The sequence below is a fragment of the Amphibalanus amphitrite genome, unplaced genomic scaffold, assembly GCF_019059575.1.
Source record: "Amphibalanus amphitrite isolate SeventyFive unplaced genomic scaffold, NRLGWU_Aamphi_draft 000678F_arrow, whole genome shotgun sequence".
Classification (NCBI taxonomy): domain Eukaryota; kingdom Metazoa; phylum Arthropoda; class Thecostraca; order Balanomorpha; family Balanidae; genus Amphibalanus; species Amphibalanus amphitrite.
This window is the reverse complement of record NW_024882172.1, coordinates 118,014-135,768: the sequence shown is the minus strand read 5'-3', so window position 1 is coordinate 135,768 and position 17,755 is coordinate 118,014. Positions and strand designations below refer to the sequence as shown.

Below are 17,755 nucleotides of genomic sequence, written 5' to 3'. Positions count from 1 at the left end.
ATATATGCCATATGTAAACAAAACGGGCGTGAAAGAAAGCCCACACGACACGCTTGGCAGCAGAATGATCAGAGCCACGACCATTTCCATTTCTCATGAACAAAACCAAACAAGGCAACAGCAAAAGACTAAATTACAGTTACTTACAAATTATCCCCATCCCAGGCTCTACTCAAATCGACTCTTAACCCCCAATCCGCATTAGCAATAATCGCTCTCACCTTTCTGCGCGGCCGTGGACGAGTTGGCCAGCGTCTTCATTTTCTCGGCGGCCGACCCGAGCAGCGGCCGCTCGGCCAGCCGGCGGTCCCAGTGCAGCCGGTGCTTCTCGTACAGCTGCACGAACCGAGCCAGCTCCTGCATCTGCTTATTACGCATCTGCGCCTGTAGAAACGGTGAAACGCGGTAAGGGAAGATATATCTGATAGGGATATGTAGCGGCAAAACATGACTGAACTCAGGATGGACGCATGCAGACACATTACATTCAGCAGTGGCACTTAGATGCCTGCAGAGGAAAAATGAGTTTATAAAGCCTGGATTAAACCTATCTATTCATTTCATCATCAGGGCTATCACACATTTACCTTAGTTCCTTCACATTTCAGTTCAGAGTCGAGATCACTTTAACAAGCAAACCCCCAAGAGTTAAATTCTATTCTATCCTGTTCCCGGAATTACTGTTCCCGCGCCCGTAAATCAGAACACACCTGGTGTCCTCTGGGCCTCACCTCCGCCATCTTGGCGTCGTGCCGCTCGTCCACCTTGGTCTGGGAGTCGAGCTTGTTACAGCGAAAGTAGCCGCCCGTCGCCGAGCTGTGCTTCTTCCAGCCCTCCAGACACATCCAGCAAAAGTCGTGCTTGCACTGTGCGGATGATGGTAAACGGAGACAGTAATTAGACGGTAGATTAGGACCAACATCGGCACTCACTAGCCACGAGGGGATAGCTGTTGTCGCGGCGACCTTTTAACTGCTTTAATATTTGCGTTAAAATTGCAGCTGCTTCAACGCGATAACTGATCGTGATTCCTTGCGACTTGCGACGCACAATCATCGTGCATATCCGCAAGCATAATGCCTCTCCATAAAACCAAACCCTTCTCCGCAGCACCCCAACCTGTATCCTTAGTCACCCACCTTGGAGCAGCGCATGTGATTGCACCCCTCGTTCTTCTGTATGGGGCTGCGGCAGTTGGGGCACGGTTTGGAGTTGGTGACCAGCCACAGACTGTTGGCGGCCTCCTCTGTTTCAACCCAGGTGGAGCGCAGCTGGTCGGGGCGCACCTCGGCCACCTTACGCTGCCACTGGGCCCAGCGTTCACAGTCGACCGGAGGGTGCGGTTCGCCCAGACACTCCCTGAGAGGGACAGAGGCCGGGGATGTGAGTCTGGGGAGGGAGCAGGGCTAAGGAGGGTAGTCACTAGTCAGGTCAAGGTTTATACTTGCGGTAAAAGCTGAATAGTATGCACAGGTGGCTTACAGATGATTAGGTGACGCAAGACGGTCACTCCGGCCAAAGCACACGAACGAAATGACTGCTTACGTTGTCAGAGGAGCGACATACCTAGAAATACCAACGCACTAAACATTCAGCAAAATCACGTCAATCAGCGTATGAATATCAAAAACTTCCCTTCCCTTTTTCCCCTCCCGGTCCCCGGAGCGCCTCTCACCAGCAGAAGAAGTGCCCGACACCACAGTCGACCGCGTGGCTGACGGGTGGCGGCGGCCGGCCGGGTCCTAGCTGAGGCCGCGGCCGGGTGCGACTCCTCTCTGCCTCAGGGAAGGAGACGGCGCGTCCACAGCCGGCCGCCGGACACCACTGGATCGTGCGGTTTGTCTCCACGAACGCCTGTCGAGGAGAGAGACGTAGGCGGAGAGACGTCAGAAAAGACCGAAAGATCTACAAGGTGTGAGGGGAAACGCGAGCGGACACACAAGAGGAAATGCTAAGAGAGAAATGTAAAGAAAGATGACAGATTGTGCAGGGCACGAGAGATGCCAGGAACATCAGAAGTGTGAGGAGACGCTACACTACAATGACGGAAAAAGCCGGAATGCGCAAATGCGAGAAATATTTGCCCGCATGTTGCAAAATTTATTAGTCGAAGGCAGCTTTTCGTTTATCGGTAGCTCTGCGGGGTAAAAAGAAGTTTAAGCCGAAGTTACTATCAATGCAATTTTATTTTCCACAACTTAACCCGTGCCCTGCTGGGGGGGGGGGGGGTGCTTGAACACCCCCCTTGTGGTTTTTCGCGAATATCTCAAAAACGGCGGCGCTCCGCGCCGCCGTTTTTGGTACACCTTATCATACATCAATTCTACACATGTTGTGAAAATTTCAGACCAAGGTCATTCAAGGTCAGGTCACCAGGTCACTTGAAGTGACCTCACCTCATAAAAAGTTTCAATGTCTGTCATAGCTACACCGAGTGACCGATCACTTTGAAACTTTCAGCGATTGCTAAGAGCAATAGCATGTACAAAATGTATATCTCAGAATTTTGATATCGATGACCTAAGGTCAGGTCAATTTTGCGACCTCCCCATTATAAGTCAATGGGAGAAAATTGAAATGCGCCTCTTTTGGACGAAAGACATTATAAACACTCCCAAACACCGAATTACAAGTTGCTTAGACACACTGAACATGAAAATGGTGTCCGTGACCCTTGTTTATGCCCTGAGGTCATCTTAGGTCACGAATGGTATCTAACGGTTTTTCGCAAATAACTTTTGATAGAGGCATGCTAGAGCGATGAAAACGCCTTAGATGTGTTCAGTTCGACGATACGGATCGACTGATATGCAACATGACCCTTTCCGGTCACGTCATGACCTTGACCTTAGGTCAAATTTTCAAGTTGACCTTTCAAGGTCAAATTATAGTTCATTCGATGCGTCTTGACGAGAGGAACACGATGCCGGTAAAAGTAAGCTCGTACAAGGCTTGGGTCAAAAGTTATTGCAGAAAAACTGTTTCCGAAAAAATCGGCTATTTTTGCAGTTTTTGCCCCCTGCAGGCAAAACCGTTGATGTTAGGTCAAATCTGAGAGAATTACTTAGAAAGGGCGTTAATAGGGCTATCGAATGCGCTTTTTCGCGGCGCTGTAGCTGTATTGGTTCCCGAGTTATGCGTTGGCTTCTTGGAAATTTTCGACATTAGACCTGGAAATCGGCGAAATTTTGCCTTCAATGACCTCTGGTGACCTGACCTTTGACCTGACCAAAAAATTGACCGAAGTGATTTCGTCATTATTTTTGACGCTCTTTCGAACGCCGCCTTCCGCGTATTGCTACGTGGCCCAGGAGCCGAGTTACAAGGGGGGGGGTGTTCAAACACCCTCCCCCCCAGCAGGGCGTGGAAATCCAGGACCCCCAGCCGGGCGCGGGTTAATATTATTGAGCAAAAATAACACAGCCCTTAAACTCCTGCATCAGAGTGTGCGAGGCAGCGCCGCCATTTCCTTTAGTTTTACTCTGCCACCTACGGCCGGTCTTCACTACAACTCCGAGTTTAGAGTCCCATCAGTACCCAGTCACCTCCCACTACCCACCTTGATGTCGAACTGCAGGTACCGGCTGGCCATCTCACGGCTGACCAGCTTCTCGATAAGCTCCAGCGGCACCAGGAAGTTGCAGTCGTGTGCCGGACAGAGAATATGGTGGGCGTCTCCGCCCCTGATCCGCACACTCAGGTACGACTCCCAGCAGTGCACGCAGAACCGGTGCTGGCAGGCCGTGCTTGCCTGCGTCTCGGCAGGAGGATACTCGTCGCAGCAGATATCACACTGATGGGAGAGAGGGGGATAGTGGGAGTCATGTTACCGGTCCTGAGGCAGATTTAGCATAACACTTGTGTAATTGACGTGACTTCTCAACAACAAAAAATCACATTGTCGCTGCTGCCTGCTAGCAGCTGCTGTAAGCCATGCTACTGTTCAAGACATGATAGAGTTATATGAATTCCGCACATTTTTCATCGAAATACCAGCGTCATGTTAGCAAATATAACAGTTCTAAGCTAACAATGACGCAGTCTAAATTAGCATAGTCAAATCGACAGGTGCATTCCGCGCACACAACAATACGCTGCATCACTCTTGCAAACATCCCGCGTGTTCTATAATGTACCCCACAACTATAAGCTACAAGCCATCCACCCATCCTAGTTACAAGAGAGCCTATCGCAGCACCATCACTGCTCCACCACGACGTTACTGTCAAGTGTGATCTATCATACATAATGTCACCGTAATATCGCCATATTAACCACTGTCTCACCATCAATGATCACCCCGCCTCACCAGCGTGACCCCACCTTCAAACCCTTTAACCCTAACCAAATCCTTACACCCAACTCATCTCACCAATATCTTTATTCTTCACCCACCACGATCCCCCCCCCCCTCCGACCCTCACCGTGATCAATCCGCTGTCCTGCTGATCGGCGCAGATCAGTTTCTGATCGAGCGGTGAGACCACCGACCCGCCGGCCAGCGAGGCAGGCGCCTGCACGCCGGCCGACTCGCAGCACTCGAGCGGGCTGTTGATCCAGCGCTCCAGTAGCTGAGTCTTGGACCAGTCTGTCACGGGAGTGGGAGGAGACATGGTGATAGTGACACAGGGGTGACACGAGGGTGACACGGGGGCGACAGACGTGACAGTGACATCAGACAGTTAACCGTACTATCGATTATCGATTGACAGGGCGGTGGTATGTGAGGAAGCACATTCACAGTTGACAAGCAATCACAGTAATTGCAGCTTTTGGACAAAGGAACAATGTTGAAGAAGCGTAAATGTTCGCAACCACATCTTAGGATGACAAATCTTACGTGCGATGCCGTAACTTATTATGAACATATTATGACTTCGTCCAGTTACTGCTCAGCGAACTTTCACAAAAAAAAAGCACTTCATCGCCACACCATACCATACCAGTGTTCCTACTTTACATCTCCATCACAAAGTCTCTCTATGTCATGCAAACCAGTCCACACTGTCTCCGCAAGCCTCCGCACTGCAAACCAGTCCACCACAGGGTCCCTTCTTACACCCCCTCCCCTCCCTCACCATTGTCTCGGAGCAGGGCGTCAGCGATGAACAGTGGCACGTGCAGCATATCTGCCGCCTCCACCAGCAGCTGATCTTTGGCCTCCTGTAGGTCCTGAGCACGCAGTCCCGAGTAGGGTTCGTCGGCCGGCGGCGGCTCGCCACCGGCGGCCGGCGACTCCAGCAGGCCGTCCGCCTCGTTGATGCTGTCGCTGGGGTCCGCCTGTCGGAGGGAGGGGGAGTCAGGGGTTCGCAGTCTACGAATTTACGACTCGTAGATGATGATTTTTCGGGTTTGGGGGCGAGAGGGTTGAGACTTGCGCTGGTCATTGGTAGACAAGGGTCGTAGATGAGGTGTAGGTGGGGATGATACTGCACTGGTCTCTCATCGGGCTAGTAAATTCAGCCCATGATTATAGCACAACAGAATGTCACATACCGCCCGTTACTCCGATACCGCCATACCCCGCCCATTGCCCGAGATACAGAAATACACCGTCCGTCACTCGAGCTACCGACATATACCGTCTGTCGACCGAGCTACTGTCATATCCCCCCCCCCCCTCACCCGAGGTACCGCCATACCCCGCCCGTCACCCGAGCCACTGGCACACCCCGCCCGAGGTGGCCACGCTCCAAAAACGCACAAAGAACATCTCACGGGACCGTCCTCACGGGATAAATGAATGGACCAATAGCGCCCGGAGTGTGTATTGCCTCTGTTCAGCGAACAACCGGCCGCTACACTAACATGTTTGATGTTACACATCCTCAGCTCATATAAACAGTAGCGGCGTCGGTGGATTGTCGCTCTTCAAAAATGCAGCAAAAAATATATAATTCTGCTTACAATTCTCACGGGACATTTAGGTTAACAATTCGCACTTTCGCTTGAGAAAAAATCTCACTGGGAGCCGGAGCCGTCTCAAATATGACAGCTCCGGTTCCCAGAAAAATGCGCCGGTCCCTGTTCCGCATACCTCAAGACAATCCCTGGCGACGTTTATTGTTGATCTACTGCCGCCCGCCGGGGCCAGAGGGAGGGGGGTGGTGGGAGGCGGGAGGGGAGAGTCGGAGGCGAGAAACACCAGCGCTGGTGACCTTCGCCAAGCCGAGGACACGTGACGTCACTGTAACCGGCGCGCGTGCGCAATGGATGCGGTCGACATCGCCGGGGGGCCGGGGTGCCGGTGAATCCGACGGGTTGGGGCGGTGGCCAGTGACGAGTGTGTCTCGGACGGTGTGCGAGCGCGGTGCGGCGCTCTCTCAAGCGTTCGGTTCTGCTCCCATCAACCCGTCACCCGGTCAGAGGCCTCAGTGGACCATGGCGTGTGTTGAGCGGGCCGGCGGCGGCGCCGTCTGGACCGAGCTGAGCCGCTGGGCCAACACCACCGCCGGCCGACGGCTGGCCAAGACGCTGCTGGCCGCCGCCCTGCTCGGCGTCGGACTCAAACTGTGGGTCAGACGCCGGCGTCACCAGCGCCGCCAGCGCTGGAGCCAGGCCGGCAAGGACGTGGTGGTGCTGCACCAGTTTGAGCGTGGCACCAACATGCCCAACCTGTCGCCGTTCGCGCTCAAGCTGGAGACGTTCCTGCGCATGGCCAAGATCCAGTATGTGGTCGACACGGAGGAGCCGCAGGGCGTGCGCGGAAAGTGTCCCTGGATCACCATCAACGGGCAGGAGCTGTCCGACTCGGAGCTCATCATGGAGTACCTGACGAAGCACTTCAACAACCCCATCCCCGAGCAGCTGACGCCGGCTCAGCATGGCGTAGGACGTGCTGTCCAGGTCATGCTGGATGAACATACCATCTTCGCTGTCGCCTACAAGCGTTACATCCTCGACAACATGTCGTACATCATGAACTGTTTCCCATCAAGATATAGAAACGGCATACGCATCTTGAAGCCACTTTTCCTCTCTCCACTGAAAAAGTTCTTCTACGTCAATGGCATAGGCCGCTTCAATGAACAGGAGACGCTCTTTTTCCTCTACCGGGAGCTGCGCGCGCTGGAGGACGTGATGGGCGACAAGCCGTTCCTGCTGGCCGACGCGCCCAGCACGTACGACGCGGCCGTGTTCGCCGAGCTGACCCAGGTGCTGCTCGGCTGTGCCCCGGAGGTGGAGCGCTACGTGCGAGAGAATCACGCCGTGCTGGTGGGGTACCACGAGAGGATGAAGGCCAAGTACTGGCCCGACTGGCAGCAGTGCCGCGCCGACTAAGAGTCATAGGAATACGTCAAAGTGAAGTCTCACGGCGACAGCTAACCATCCGGCTCGGGGCAAAACAGCCAACCGTCGGCGCCTACGTAACCCTTGCCCCCCCCCCCCCCCCCACGACGATAAGGGTTATATCACTCCTTTATTCCGTCATGTATTTCATACTTCTCGTTTCATGCCAATTAGTTGCAATAAACTGTTACAAATACAGTGTTTTTAACTCTGTCTTGACTTTTCTGGGAAACTTGTTACCAACATGTAGAAAATTGCTAATTAGTAAAAAGTGTTGGCGCCTACTTTGTCAGCATTCAGACAACACTTGGGCACTGAAAATCCCTTCATCCCTATGACGAATTCAAGAGTGGGCGATACCCACGAGGTAGGATAGTTTTTCGATTTTCATATACTTAACTGTGCATTAGATTTCATTTTACTGAGACTGAACCCTATAGGTATGCATCATCCATGCATTACAATTATTTCTACCATACCTATCCAATGTTTCCACGGTAGGTACACGTATGTTATAGATACACTATCTTTGTATGATGAGGCATCAAGTTATATGCCGACAGCCGATTATTTGTGACTAAATGTGTACAACTGAAGTAACGTTACCGAAGAAAGCGCCCCTTCCTTGCCAAATGCCTGCACATTCACACTTGCCCCCCCCCCCAAAAAAAAAAATAAAAAACGCACACACACACACACGGGGAAGGATGCACCGCACGAGAGGGGAGGGGGCTTTTGAAGAAAGTTAAGAACATCACTTATTTGGCAGGGTTAAATGCCTGGGGAAAGCCTAGTAGCTGCTTGGAGGCTGTCCCAGTGACATATGACGTGGACTGTGGATATATTGAGTGGTACAGAAAAAAAAATGGTTCTGGAGAAACGATAGGTAGTTTGACCAAATGTAGGTATCTATGAAAATACGCTTGGTTTATATTCCAGCAAGTCGCTATTATAGCTACAATACAGATGAAATGATGACAGTGAGCACAAAATCCATCAGCGTAGCAATGCCTATGAGACTACCAGGTCGGGCTGTCCAGTTAGGGGTAATTGTGATGAAATTAATGATGATGATAAGCATGACGGTGTACTGAAGTCGCTGATATGTCGACACCGATACAAACATACTTAACTAATGAGCTGAGCTTCCTACAGTTGAGTAAAGCTAGCAATGAAGAAGACATAATAAAATGCGAATGGACGCGCGAAACACTCGTGCTTTAATTATATATTGTTTAAGCGTTATTTTGATGCGAGTCATCAGCTAAAACAAAACTAACGTAAAAACAGAAACTTAAAGAAACTCATAAGTTGCACAGGGTCCCGGGCAAGGCAAAAAATTGCCTCGGGTTCCACAAACCCTGCAAAGTTTATGTTTCCATTAAATGTCACAGGAAACGTCGGAAACGAGCGCCACGGTGTCGAAGTGTCTAGCAAACCTCAAACCGCCCTTCGATCTTCGCCGGGTGAAGACACAGAACTTCTGAAAATTATTTCAAACTTCTCCTTGTTTTAAAAACGTACGTTATTCATTTATTTGTTTATTTTTATTCGATATTTTCTTCTTTGTCAGCTGGCAATAATTGGTGGTGGTAAACTGTGAAAGACTCATTTATTTACCAAAAAGAAAAAACGCGAAAACAGTATCAGATAAATTATACGACGGTCTGTGGGTCCATTTGGCACCTAAATACCAACCAAACTAAAAAGCATTGCATCCTGCACTTGGGAGCCGGTCAAGTCAAAATCTTATGTTAATATAACAGGCATATACTGCACAGTGCACAATGCGGTAATGCACATTACACCCAACTTGCACGAACCTGACCAAACGCACAGCTTCACTTCACCCAAAGCAATCCTTCTTAGGCGCGGCACTGCTGCCAGTCGGGCCAGTACTTGGCCTTCATCCTCTTGTGGTACCCCACCAGCACGGCGTGATTCTCTCGCACGTAGCGCTCCACCTCCGGGGCACAGCCGAGCAGCACCTGGGTCAGCTGGGCGAACACGGCCGCGTCGTACGTGCTGGGCGCGTCGGCCAGCAGGAACGGCCTGTCGCCCATCACGTCCTCCAGCGCGCGCAGCTCCCGGTAGAGGAAGAAGAGCGCCTCCTCTTCCCTGTACTCACTCATGCCACGCACATACAGCTTCTTCTTGATGAGTGAGACGAAAAGCTTCTTAAAAACGCACTCTGATCTGTACACCTTGAGAAAACAGTCTATGGAGTTCCCCATTTGTTCTAAGATTCGTCGTTTCCTTCCAACTGCTAGAGTCGTGTGTTCATCCAGCATGACCTGGACAGCACGTCCTACGCCATGCTGAGCCGGTGTCAGCTGCTCGGGGATGGGGTTGTTGAAGTGTTTCGTCAGGTAGTCCATGATGAGCTCCGAGTCGGACAGCTCCTCCCCGTTGATGGTGATCCAGGGACACTTTCCGCGCACGCCCTGCGGCTCCTCCGTGTCGACCACGTACTGGATGTTGGCCATGCGCAGGAACGTCTCCAGCTTGAGCGCAAACGGCGACAGGTTGGGCATGTTGGTGCCACGCTCAAACTGGTGCAGCACCACCACGTCCTTGCCGGCCTGGCTCCAGCGCTGGCGGCGCTGGTGACGCCGGCGTCTGGCCCACAGTTTGAGTCCGACGCCGAGCAGGGCGGCGGCCAGCAGCGTCTTGGCCAGTCGTCGGCCGGCGGTGGTGTTGGCCCAGCGGCTCAGCTCGGTCCAGACGGCGCCGCCGCCGGCCCGCTCAACACACGCCATGGTCCGGCGTGGCCTTTGGTCGGGTGACGGGTTGACTGGAGCGGAACCGAACGCTTGGGAGCGCGCCGCACCGCGCTCGCACACCGTCCGAGACACACTCGCCGCCTACCGCCGCCGGCAAATGCATATCGCTCGTTTTGCAGCGTCATGTTGGGCACGGCAGTAGGGTGCGAGCGTTTCGTGACACATATTGCATCATGAACCGGCTACGGCCAAGGTCACCAGGCTGTCCGCTGCATCTGGTTTAAGCGCTGGTGCATCGCAGCAGGAACAGGCGACGACACGTGACATCACGGGGCGGGCTCGCTCACACTGATATTTTCCCGACAAATCACAGATAAACTCGCTGAACTCGTTCGTTTATGATGTATAAACTTATCATGACTCGTACGTAGCCTAAAATTAACCCTCGCCGGACTTATTGGTTTTCTACATACGAGTACGCGCCGGCCGAGGGGGGGGGGGCGGGTACGATCCCCCCCCCCTCGCCGTTTCGCCCCTGGTGGAGCTAGCGCGTCGCGGAAAAAACGAGCGTGTGCGCCGTTACAAGACGCAGAGATTGGTACCCGATTTTAAGGTCCTAGGTCAACCGGTGACCTCTGAGGTCAGGTCAAGTGCCCCAAGGTACGGTTCAGTTTTTGGTAAATAACTTCGCAAAAAACGGCCGCAGAGCCGCGATTTTGGCAGCATCGTGCTCGCCTCGCTCAGGCGCGTCGAATGATACACTTTTTGTCCGGGTCAGGTCAACTTGGGGTGTTGACCTCAGGTCAAGGTCAGGTCAGCACCCCCAGGTCACGAAGTTGGTCGAAAGAGGTCATGTCGCATATCATTCGATTCGGTAGGTCGTCCTGAGTCCATTGGTGGCTTTCCCGACTCGTTAGCTCAATTTGATCAAGAGTTATTGACGAAAAACTAATATGACCTTGATGACGTCATAAATGACGTCACGCAAGGTCAACATTGCAAAAGTGACGCATCTAACCCTGCAAGGAGTGCATCAAATCACGATTCTGTGTGCTTGAGATAGTTGGAGATCGTTCCTGGCGATCGTTCCTTCCAATAGCAGTTTTCATTTTTCCCCATTGACTTATAATGGTGAGGTCACGAAAATGACCTGACCTCATATGACCTTTAGGAAAAATCCGAGATATACAAGTTGTGGGACTCATAATGGATACTAGATCCTGCAAGTTTCATTTCCCTGTGACATCTCCTCTGGCAGTGAGCTGAGGGCGTTGCGAACTTGCGACATCTGAAGACCGTGCAGAGGTTCACTTATGACGTCATAGGTCAGTGGCCTGACCTGACCCAAAAATGCGGTTGGTGCCAAAAGATCCGGCTTGAATCAAAGGTCAGGTATGCCAAGTTTCAGCTCTCTATCGCCAGCGTTTTATTTATCTTATTTATTTATTTATTTATACGTACAACGGCATCCACACAATTCGTGGCTTTTCAGCCGAGGTGAATATGAGATTAATGAACTAGACACTATGGCAAGGAGAAGGATAAGGATAAGGAGGATTGAAGGATGTGGGATACAGATCTGTGAATAGCGTGTTCGCAGCTATCGCGAATAAACCCTCGGGGGGGGGGGGGGGGGGGGCGGCACCCCCCCCCCCCTCGGCCGGCGAGGGTTAAGGCTCTGGTCAAAAAGTAATATATAAAATAATAAAGAGATTGTTATCAAGGGTGAACAGTTGTACAGCCCACCGCTAAAGTAATGTAGGGTTTTACCAATATCAACGGTTGGCTTTGACTGGCGATTGTTTAATGCGGAGTGATCGAAAAGAAGATGTCAATAGCGTAAGTTGCAGCTGCAAGAGTGACGATACATATAAGCTACATTCAAAGTTTCATTGTAGTCTGGCTAATCGTTCCTAAGCTTCAGAAGCAGAACATACCCATGACTGAAACCCCACATTACTTCTGCTGTGGACTGTACTTTTATATTGCAACATTTAGCACAATAGGGCATAAATGAACCCTCAGGTCTGAAAGGGCCTGCTGGAACATCACAATACACGTTAAAGCAGTCTGCATAGAAGACAGGCATCAGCATGCATTTAGTTCGTGCCTGTGTAGCAAGGGAATGAAGGGAAGGAAAAGTACAGAAATAAAAAAGCTGCATCTTGAGGTTCATCAAACAGCGCGGTCCACTGCTGTTCGGCGGTGTAGCAGAAAAGAGATTCGCTGCTGGAAGGAACTCGATAGTAGAGCTGGTAGAACAGGGGAGCTTGAGAGTCGTTGAAGAGATCCCGAGATAGATCTAGTGAGAGATCCAGATAGTGATGAGATCCTGAGATAGATGAGATCCACCGGATAGAGATGTAAGTATCCACCTTGCGTACAAATACATCTGATGGAAGATGCTTTTTAAATTGGAGGCTTGATGATTCTGTTCATTGTATAGACCATGATGCACGAGATGCTTCTTCACTGCTCGGATTAGGGATAGAGGGATCCGATCAGCTGGGTTTGCAGCACAGTTGGGCAGGTGAAGGACAGGGCATTCGAAGTCCCGATGACCACTGCCAAACATATGGGTGGTAATTACATTGATTAATTGAATGTGATCATTCGTCCAGTCACCCATTCCTATATCACTGGCCTCCCCATTACAAAAATTGCCCGCTTAGTTCGTATTAGCGTTGCTAGTTTAGTTGCCCTCGAGAATCATTTGTTCGACTGCCATAACCGAATTCTACCAAATTCCTATCGGCCTTACTCTAAGATTCATGCGTCATCATTCTCACATCCTTGCTCGCATTACGTTCACATTTCATGTATTCACCCAAATTTAATTGGTAGCCCCCGAAATTCCCTCCGATAGTGTTAGGCGTCTTACAAACCATGGTCTCCCCGGCGAGATAAATGTCTCTTTCCGAAATCCATATGCATGCTCCGCTAACCGGCGACAAAGATACTTATCGCAGGGCCGTCCAGAATAATTATACACAAATATCCACCCTACTAATTTATGGGATTCACTACACGTCCGATAGACTTATGGTACACACATACACGATTTATATCCGACTTATCTCTCTACCGGGAGAGATTACCTATGCCCTCTTCCGGTCCGCGTGTAACATTCCCGTTCACGACCCAGGGACCACCGTTCATATCCTGGAACTCTCCTCAGGAACTCTCCTTAAACCATGGGATTTACTCTTCAAGGCCTTACGTGTCCTGGAGGACATTCTTCCCTCCCCTGAGGCTGTCCAGTACCGATTAAGGTACCTTTACAAAATAAGTATGAGGACTTATTCGGGACACTACGGCGCGCCTTATCCGCACTTTTGGGTGACTCACCCCTGACCCTCGGCTTCTTGCCTTTGGCATAACTTACTCTCCACTGCACACTGTGCCAATCTTCCCCTTCCCCCTGCCGTAGAAACCTCTCACTGCCTTCTCACCCAGTGTTACCTAAGCGGGAAAATTAACAGTGGCCGGTACCACTGGCGGAAAACGTGCATATGCCCTGCGTACGTGACGGCGTGTCCCTCTTATTATTCCGGTCTGGACGTGGGTTTAGAGAAGTGCATCTGTGTCTCATACGGTCATGCTGGTAAACGCTACGCCATAGGAGACGGGCAAACAAGCCGTCTGTGCCTCACAATGCCCTGTGCCAATATTGGTGGAGTAATTATTGGCGCTAACTCTCAAGAACGCGAATAACAGAAACGCATCTAATCGTAATCTCAAGTCCTAATTGCTGCTGCACGCGTGAACCTAATCATCAGTTCTCGTAAACAATCCTAGCAGACCTTGAACCGCTCTTGATTTCATCAGATAATCTAGAACCAATTAGTACGCACCGATCTGTCGTCTGGTTGTGATCCACCGTATCATAGTGAATTGCTGAATGCTCAAACGGAAATGACTCCTTGAAACTCGTTCGATAGCTTCTGATGGGCTACTAGTTACCTAAACAAATTATCTTTATAGAGTGCCAGAATATTGTCATAGGGTCCCTAGCCTTTCATAGGGAATCTATTTTAAATCATCCTATTAGCAGTAAACAATGCGCATCAAACGAAGTGCAGTCCTAAATATCAAATAGCATGTCATATTTAAAATTATGCATTAACTGTTTACGTTCTTACCCCGTTGCAACTTTCCACAACTAACCATGCTCCTATATACAATGACCTTCACCTACCGCCCGCGCCCCAATTACGGCTAACCCACTGCCCCTGTTGTGGCTGCTTTTTACGCCCTCTGGCGGCTCAACGCCCGCGTCGAGAGCGACGATACTGGCCGCCGGCTGGCGTCGCGTCGACAGTCAGTCAAGGCCACGCCGCGATGGGCGCGTCATCACTCGCGGTGCAATGCTCGTGCGTGTTGTCTCTTCTGGCCGGGTGGATTCACCGGATGTGTCAGTGAGTGTGAATCTGGTAAAATATCGCTGCAATATCTCCCTGTTCGACATCTCATCAGCTCCATTCAACGTAAGTTTTTTTTTAAATTAAATTCCTGTCCCATTTAATCGTTCCCCAACAAAGGTGGTCCTTTCTAGTATTTATTCTACAAAAGCACAACGATCGGCACCTATATTAGTCGCATATTAGTTCTAACCACAAACAATTCTACATCTACCTGTTACTCGACATTTCGCAATTTCAATGACGCAAAGTGACCATCTAAAGTCGCTAAGTGTCAAACCGTCAACCTCAAACCACTGCTCGCAACTCTGCACCTAAGTAACAGAAGAAATTCCGCCGTAAGCTCAAGCATTCGTATCTGTCGAAAATCATAACTCATAGCCATATTCATAGATCGATCGCATGAATCAGTCGCCACCTTAAAACATTACATTCCCTTTCAACCGTATTTACCTATTCAATAATTGATTTCGACTTCGCAATTAATTCCTACAGCAATATTACAAATGATTTCGCAATGCAAATTAGTGAGTACAGCACGAATCTACACCCTTAATTTCACAAGCGAATTCCAACCTCAAATCTTAATCGCACCTGACTACCGCCGATAATAAATCGAACGAACCAGCTTGGCCAAACACAAAGACATATTCGTTATTCAATGCTGACACGCATCATGTCATCAATCTCAACGTTCGTGACAATGAGCTGCTTATTCAAATTTTAGCATCTCGCTCCCGGCCGCGTATTCGCCAATTCCGACGGACAATAACGGTTTGTGGCGATTCTGACATGACCTCACAATTAGATCCTAATATGCTACTAGGGTGTCTGGACCAATAAGTTCAAAGTAATTTAAGTTTTCCAATTCCAATTGAGAGTGCATTTTATGGCAACCGAAAATGTTTGGCAGTCGTCACGGCACGGCAACCGGGCAGAGGGGGGGGGGGCAAGGATTGGGATTGAGCAGACTTTTCAACAACACTCACATTCTGGAGTTTCTCTGCGCTTCCGCTTCTCAGTGTGGTCACAAGCGTCGGCTGCTGTCCTCGGTTCTGATCACTCGAACTGAAGAGGCTTCTCGCGGGTGACCCCGGACTGACGGCGGCTCCCAGATGGCGTCTCCGGCTCCAGCTGTGGACTGTGACTCTCGGCTGCTCGACTGTGATTCCCCCTCTGGTTGGGTGGCGCACCCTTTTATAGTTGGGGGGAGGGGTGACTGCCACGCCCTTGCGACGTCATCTTCCTCTGCCTTCTTCTGGTGGGTGGGGCCGTAAGATGGCGCCCTCTGTCCTGTTTAGTCACCTTGCTCCTCTGTGCCTGCAATTTTTGGCCGTCGAATCGTCTTCGTGTTGAGTGCTTTATCATTTTAGTAATCGCTGGCATAAAACAATCCCCGAAAGGTTTGTGATTTTCGAGTTTTAATTTTGATTCTTCAATTTCATTTTATTCAAACTTTTGTTTCCTTCCGTTTCGTCTGCCGCCAACGCCCCTGTGACGTCACTCTTGCTCCGCCCACCGTACCGGGGCGTGGCCGTAAGTCAGCGCCTTCTTCCTCTGCGGAGATCTCTGGAACTACCTCATGAGGCCATTGTGAGGTCGGTCACCCGGTTGTTTTGCCAGGTTCACTCACCCTGGGTTGCTGTGCCCGACAAAGGAGGCTGTGTGCTCCAGCCGGCATCCATCCTTGACACTGCTCCATGATCTGTTGACATATCTTACTGATCCAGCGTTATTTGAGGAGGCTCGGATCGCTCATCCTGCGGTAGCTGTCTCCATAGGCGAGCGTTGTAATGAGAGTTTAACGGCTGCCCATTGCGAAGACCTCTGGAACTACAGCGTTTTTGCTTGCCGTAGGATCTTTCTGGTTGTGCCATTCCCACCGTGGGACTCAGCGCGGCGCAGCTGTTGTGGTACCTGACAGAGTACGTGACAAGTGACAGAGTACCTTAACGTGCTCGCTCGCCGCCGCCGCCGGCCGCAGTCCTGACGTAGCTTGTTGACTCAGCTGTGCCTCAGCGGTTCGTACTGATGTGACCGGCATCGTCTTCTCGCAGACGTGTCTACTGCGGGCTATTCTCACGGACAGTGCTCGTTGAGGGAGTTGGGGAAAAGTGCTGAATGGGGATGGCGGGCCTGGTGACTGGGGGGGGGGGGGTTAGTGAATAATGAGAGGGGAGGAGAGCGCAGCAGCAGCGCTCCGCTCAGCTGTGCGTCACCCGGTAGCAGCGACGGGTGTGTGAATGGAGGGCTAGGCCTGTGACCGGACTGCGAGGGGGGGGGGACTGCCGGACCGAGCCGTGCCGAAAAGATACTACGTTAAATGTTCAAGATGTAGCGTGCTACATCTTCAGTCCAAACAACCCTAGTTGCGTCCTCGCAACTCATACAAAAAAAGTCACACCCCTTACTCATCTAAAGCTACACAACCATGAGAACTTCCGCAACGCCTACAACATGACATCGCATACCTAGTACAGTACACACACGCACCTGTTGTTCCTCGTCCCCACCTCAGTTTGTCGTTCACCAGATCCGGGTCACGGGCACCAACCACTTTGGTTAGCCCGATGTCGACGGTGGCCGTCCGGTAAGTGGCTTCTCAGGAGGGTGAAGACCTCTGTGGCAGCCCAGATGGGCGGCCTCCCCAGCAGTTCGGGTGGCGGCCTCCATGGCAGCTCGGGTGGGCAGCCTTCATGGCGGCCCGGGTGGCGGCCTCCATGGCAGCCCGGGTGGGCAGCTTGCACGGCGGCCCGTGTGGGCAGCCTACGTGGCAGCCCAGGTGGATGACACCTCCGTGGCAGTCCGGGTGGCAGGCTCCGTGGCAGCTCAGGTGAGCGACCTCCATGGCAGCTCAGGTGGGTGACCCCCGCGGCAGCACGCGAGGGCAATGCATCCCCGTGGCAGCTCAGGTAGGCGACTTCCGCGGCAGCTCAGTTGAGTGACCCACGGGGCAGCACGCGAGGGCAAAGCTTCCTCCGTGGCAGCTCAGGTAGGCGACTTCCGCGGCCGATCAGGTGAGTGACCTCCGAGGCAGCACGCGAGACCAATGCTTCCTCCGTGGCAGCTCAGGTAGGCGACTTCCGCGGCAGATCAGGTGAGTGACCTCCGAGGCAGCCCGCGAGGGCGCATGCATCCTCCGTGGCAGCACAGGTGACCTCCGTGGCAGCCCAGGTAGCGACCTTTCGGCGGACCAGGTGACAGCCGTTGCAGCAGCCCAGGTGGGTGATCTCTGCAGCAGCCCATCTCAATGGATCGTTTGGCAGCTGGTCTTGCAGCATCCTGGCACCCTCTCCTCGTTCACCAACATGATAATCGCCT

The 17,755-nt window shown here is 51.6% G+C and overlaps 2 protein-coding genes across 2 annotated transcripts in view; both read right to left on the bottom strand.

Moving 5' to 3' along the window:
- The window catches only part of LOC122364469 (ankyrin repeat and IBR domain-containing protein 1-like), a 55,670-nt gene that overhangs the window by 9,032 nt on the left and 28,883 nt on the right, over nt 1-17,755 (bottom strand). Inside the window, exons 7-13 of the mRNA XM_043334851.1 lie at nt 5,079-5,280; nt 4,425-4,588; nt 3,560-3,793; nt 1,676-1,854; nt 1,140-1,359; nt 732-866; nt 222-384 (exon numbers count right to left, since the gene is read on the bottom strand). Of these exons, the coding sequence (XP_043190786.1) occupies nt 222-384; nt 732-866; nt 1,140-1,359; nt 1,676-1,854; nt 3,560-3,793; nt 4,425-4,588; nt 5,079-5,280 (1,297 nt within the window). The remainder of the gene's footprint in view (nt 1-221; nt 385-731; nt 867-1,139; nt 1,360-1,675; nt 1,855-3,559; nt 3,794-4,424; nt 4,589-5,078; nt 5,281-17,755) is intronic.
- Nucleotides 8,213-10,423, bottom strand: LOC122364464 (failed axon connections homolog). The gene has a single exon (XM_043334841.1). It carries the CDS (start codon nt 10,047-10,049, stop codon nt 9,156-9,158), a length of 894 nt encoding a protein of 297 aa, XP_043190776.1. The 5' UTR covers nt 10,050-10,423; the 3' UTR covers nt 8,213-9,155.

Excerpts from the sequence above, each read along its gene's own strand:
- LOC122364464 (XM_043334841.1), bottom strand. The coding sequence starts at position 10,049 with ATGGCGTGTGTTGAGCGGGCCGGCGGCGGCGCCGTCTGGACCGAGCTG.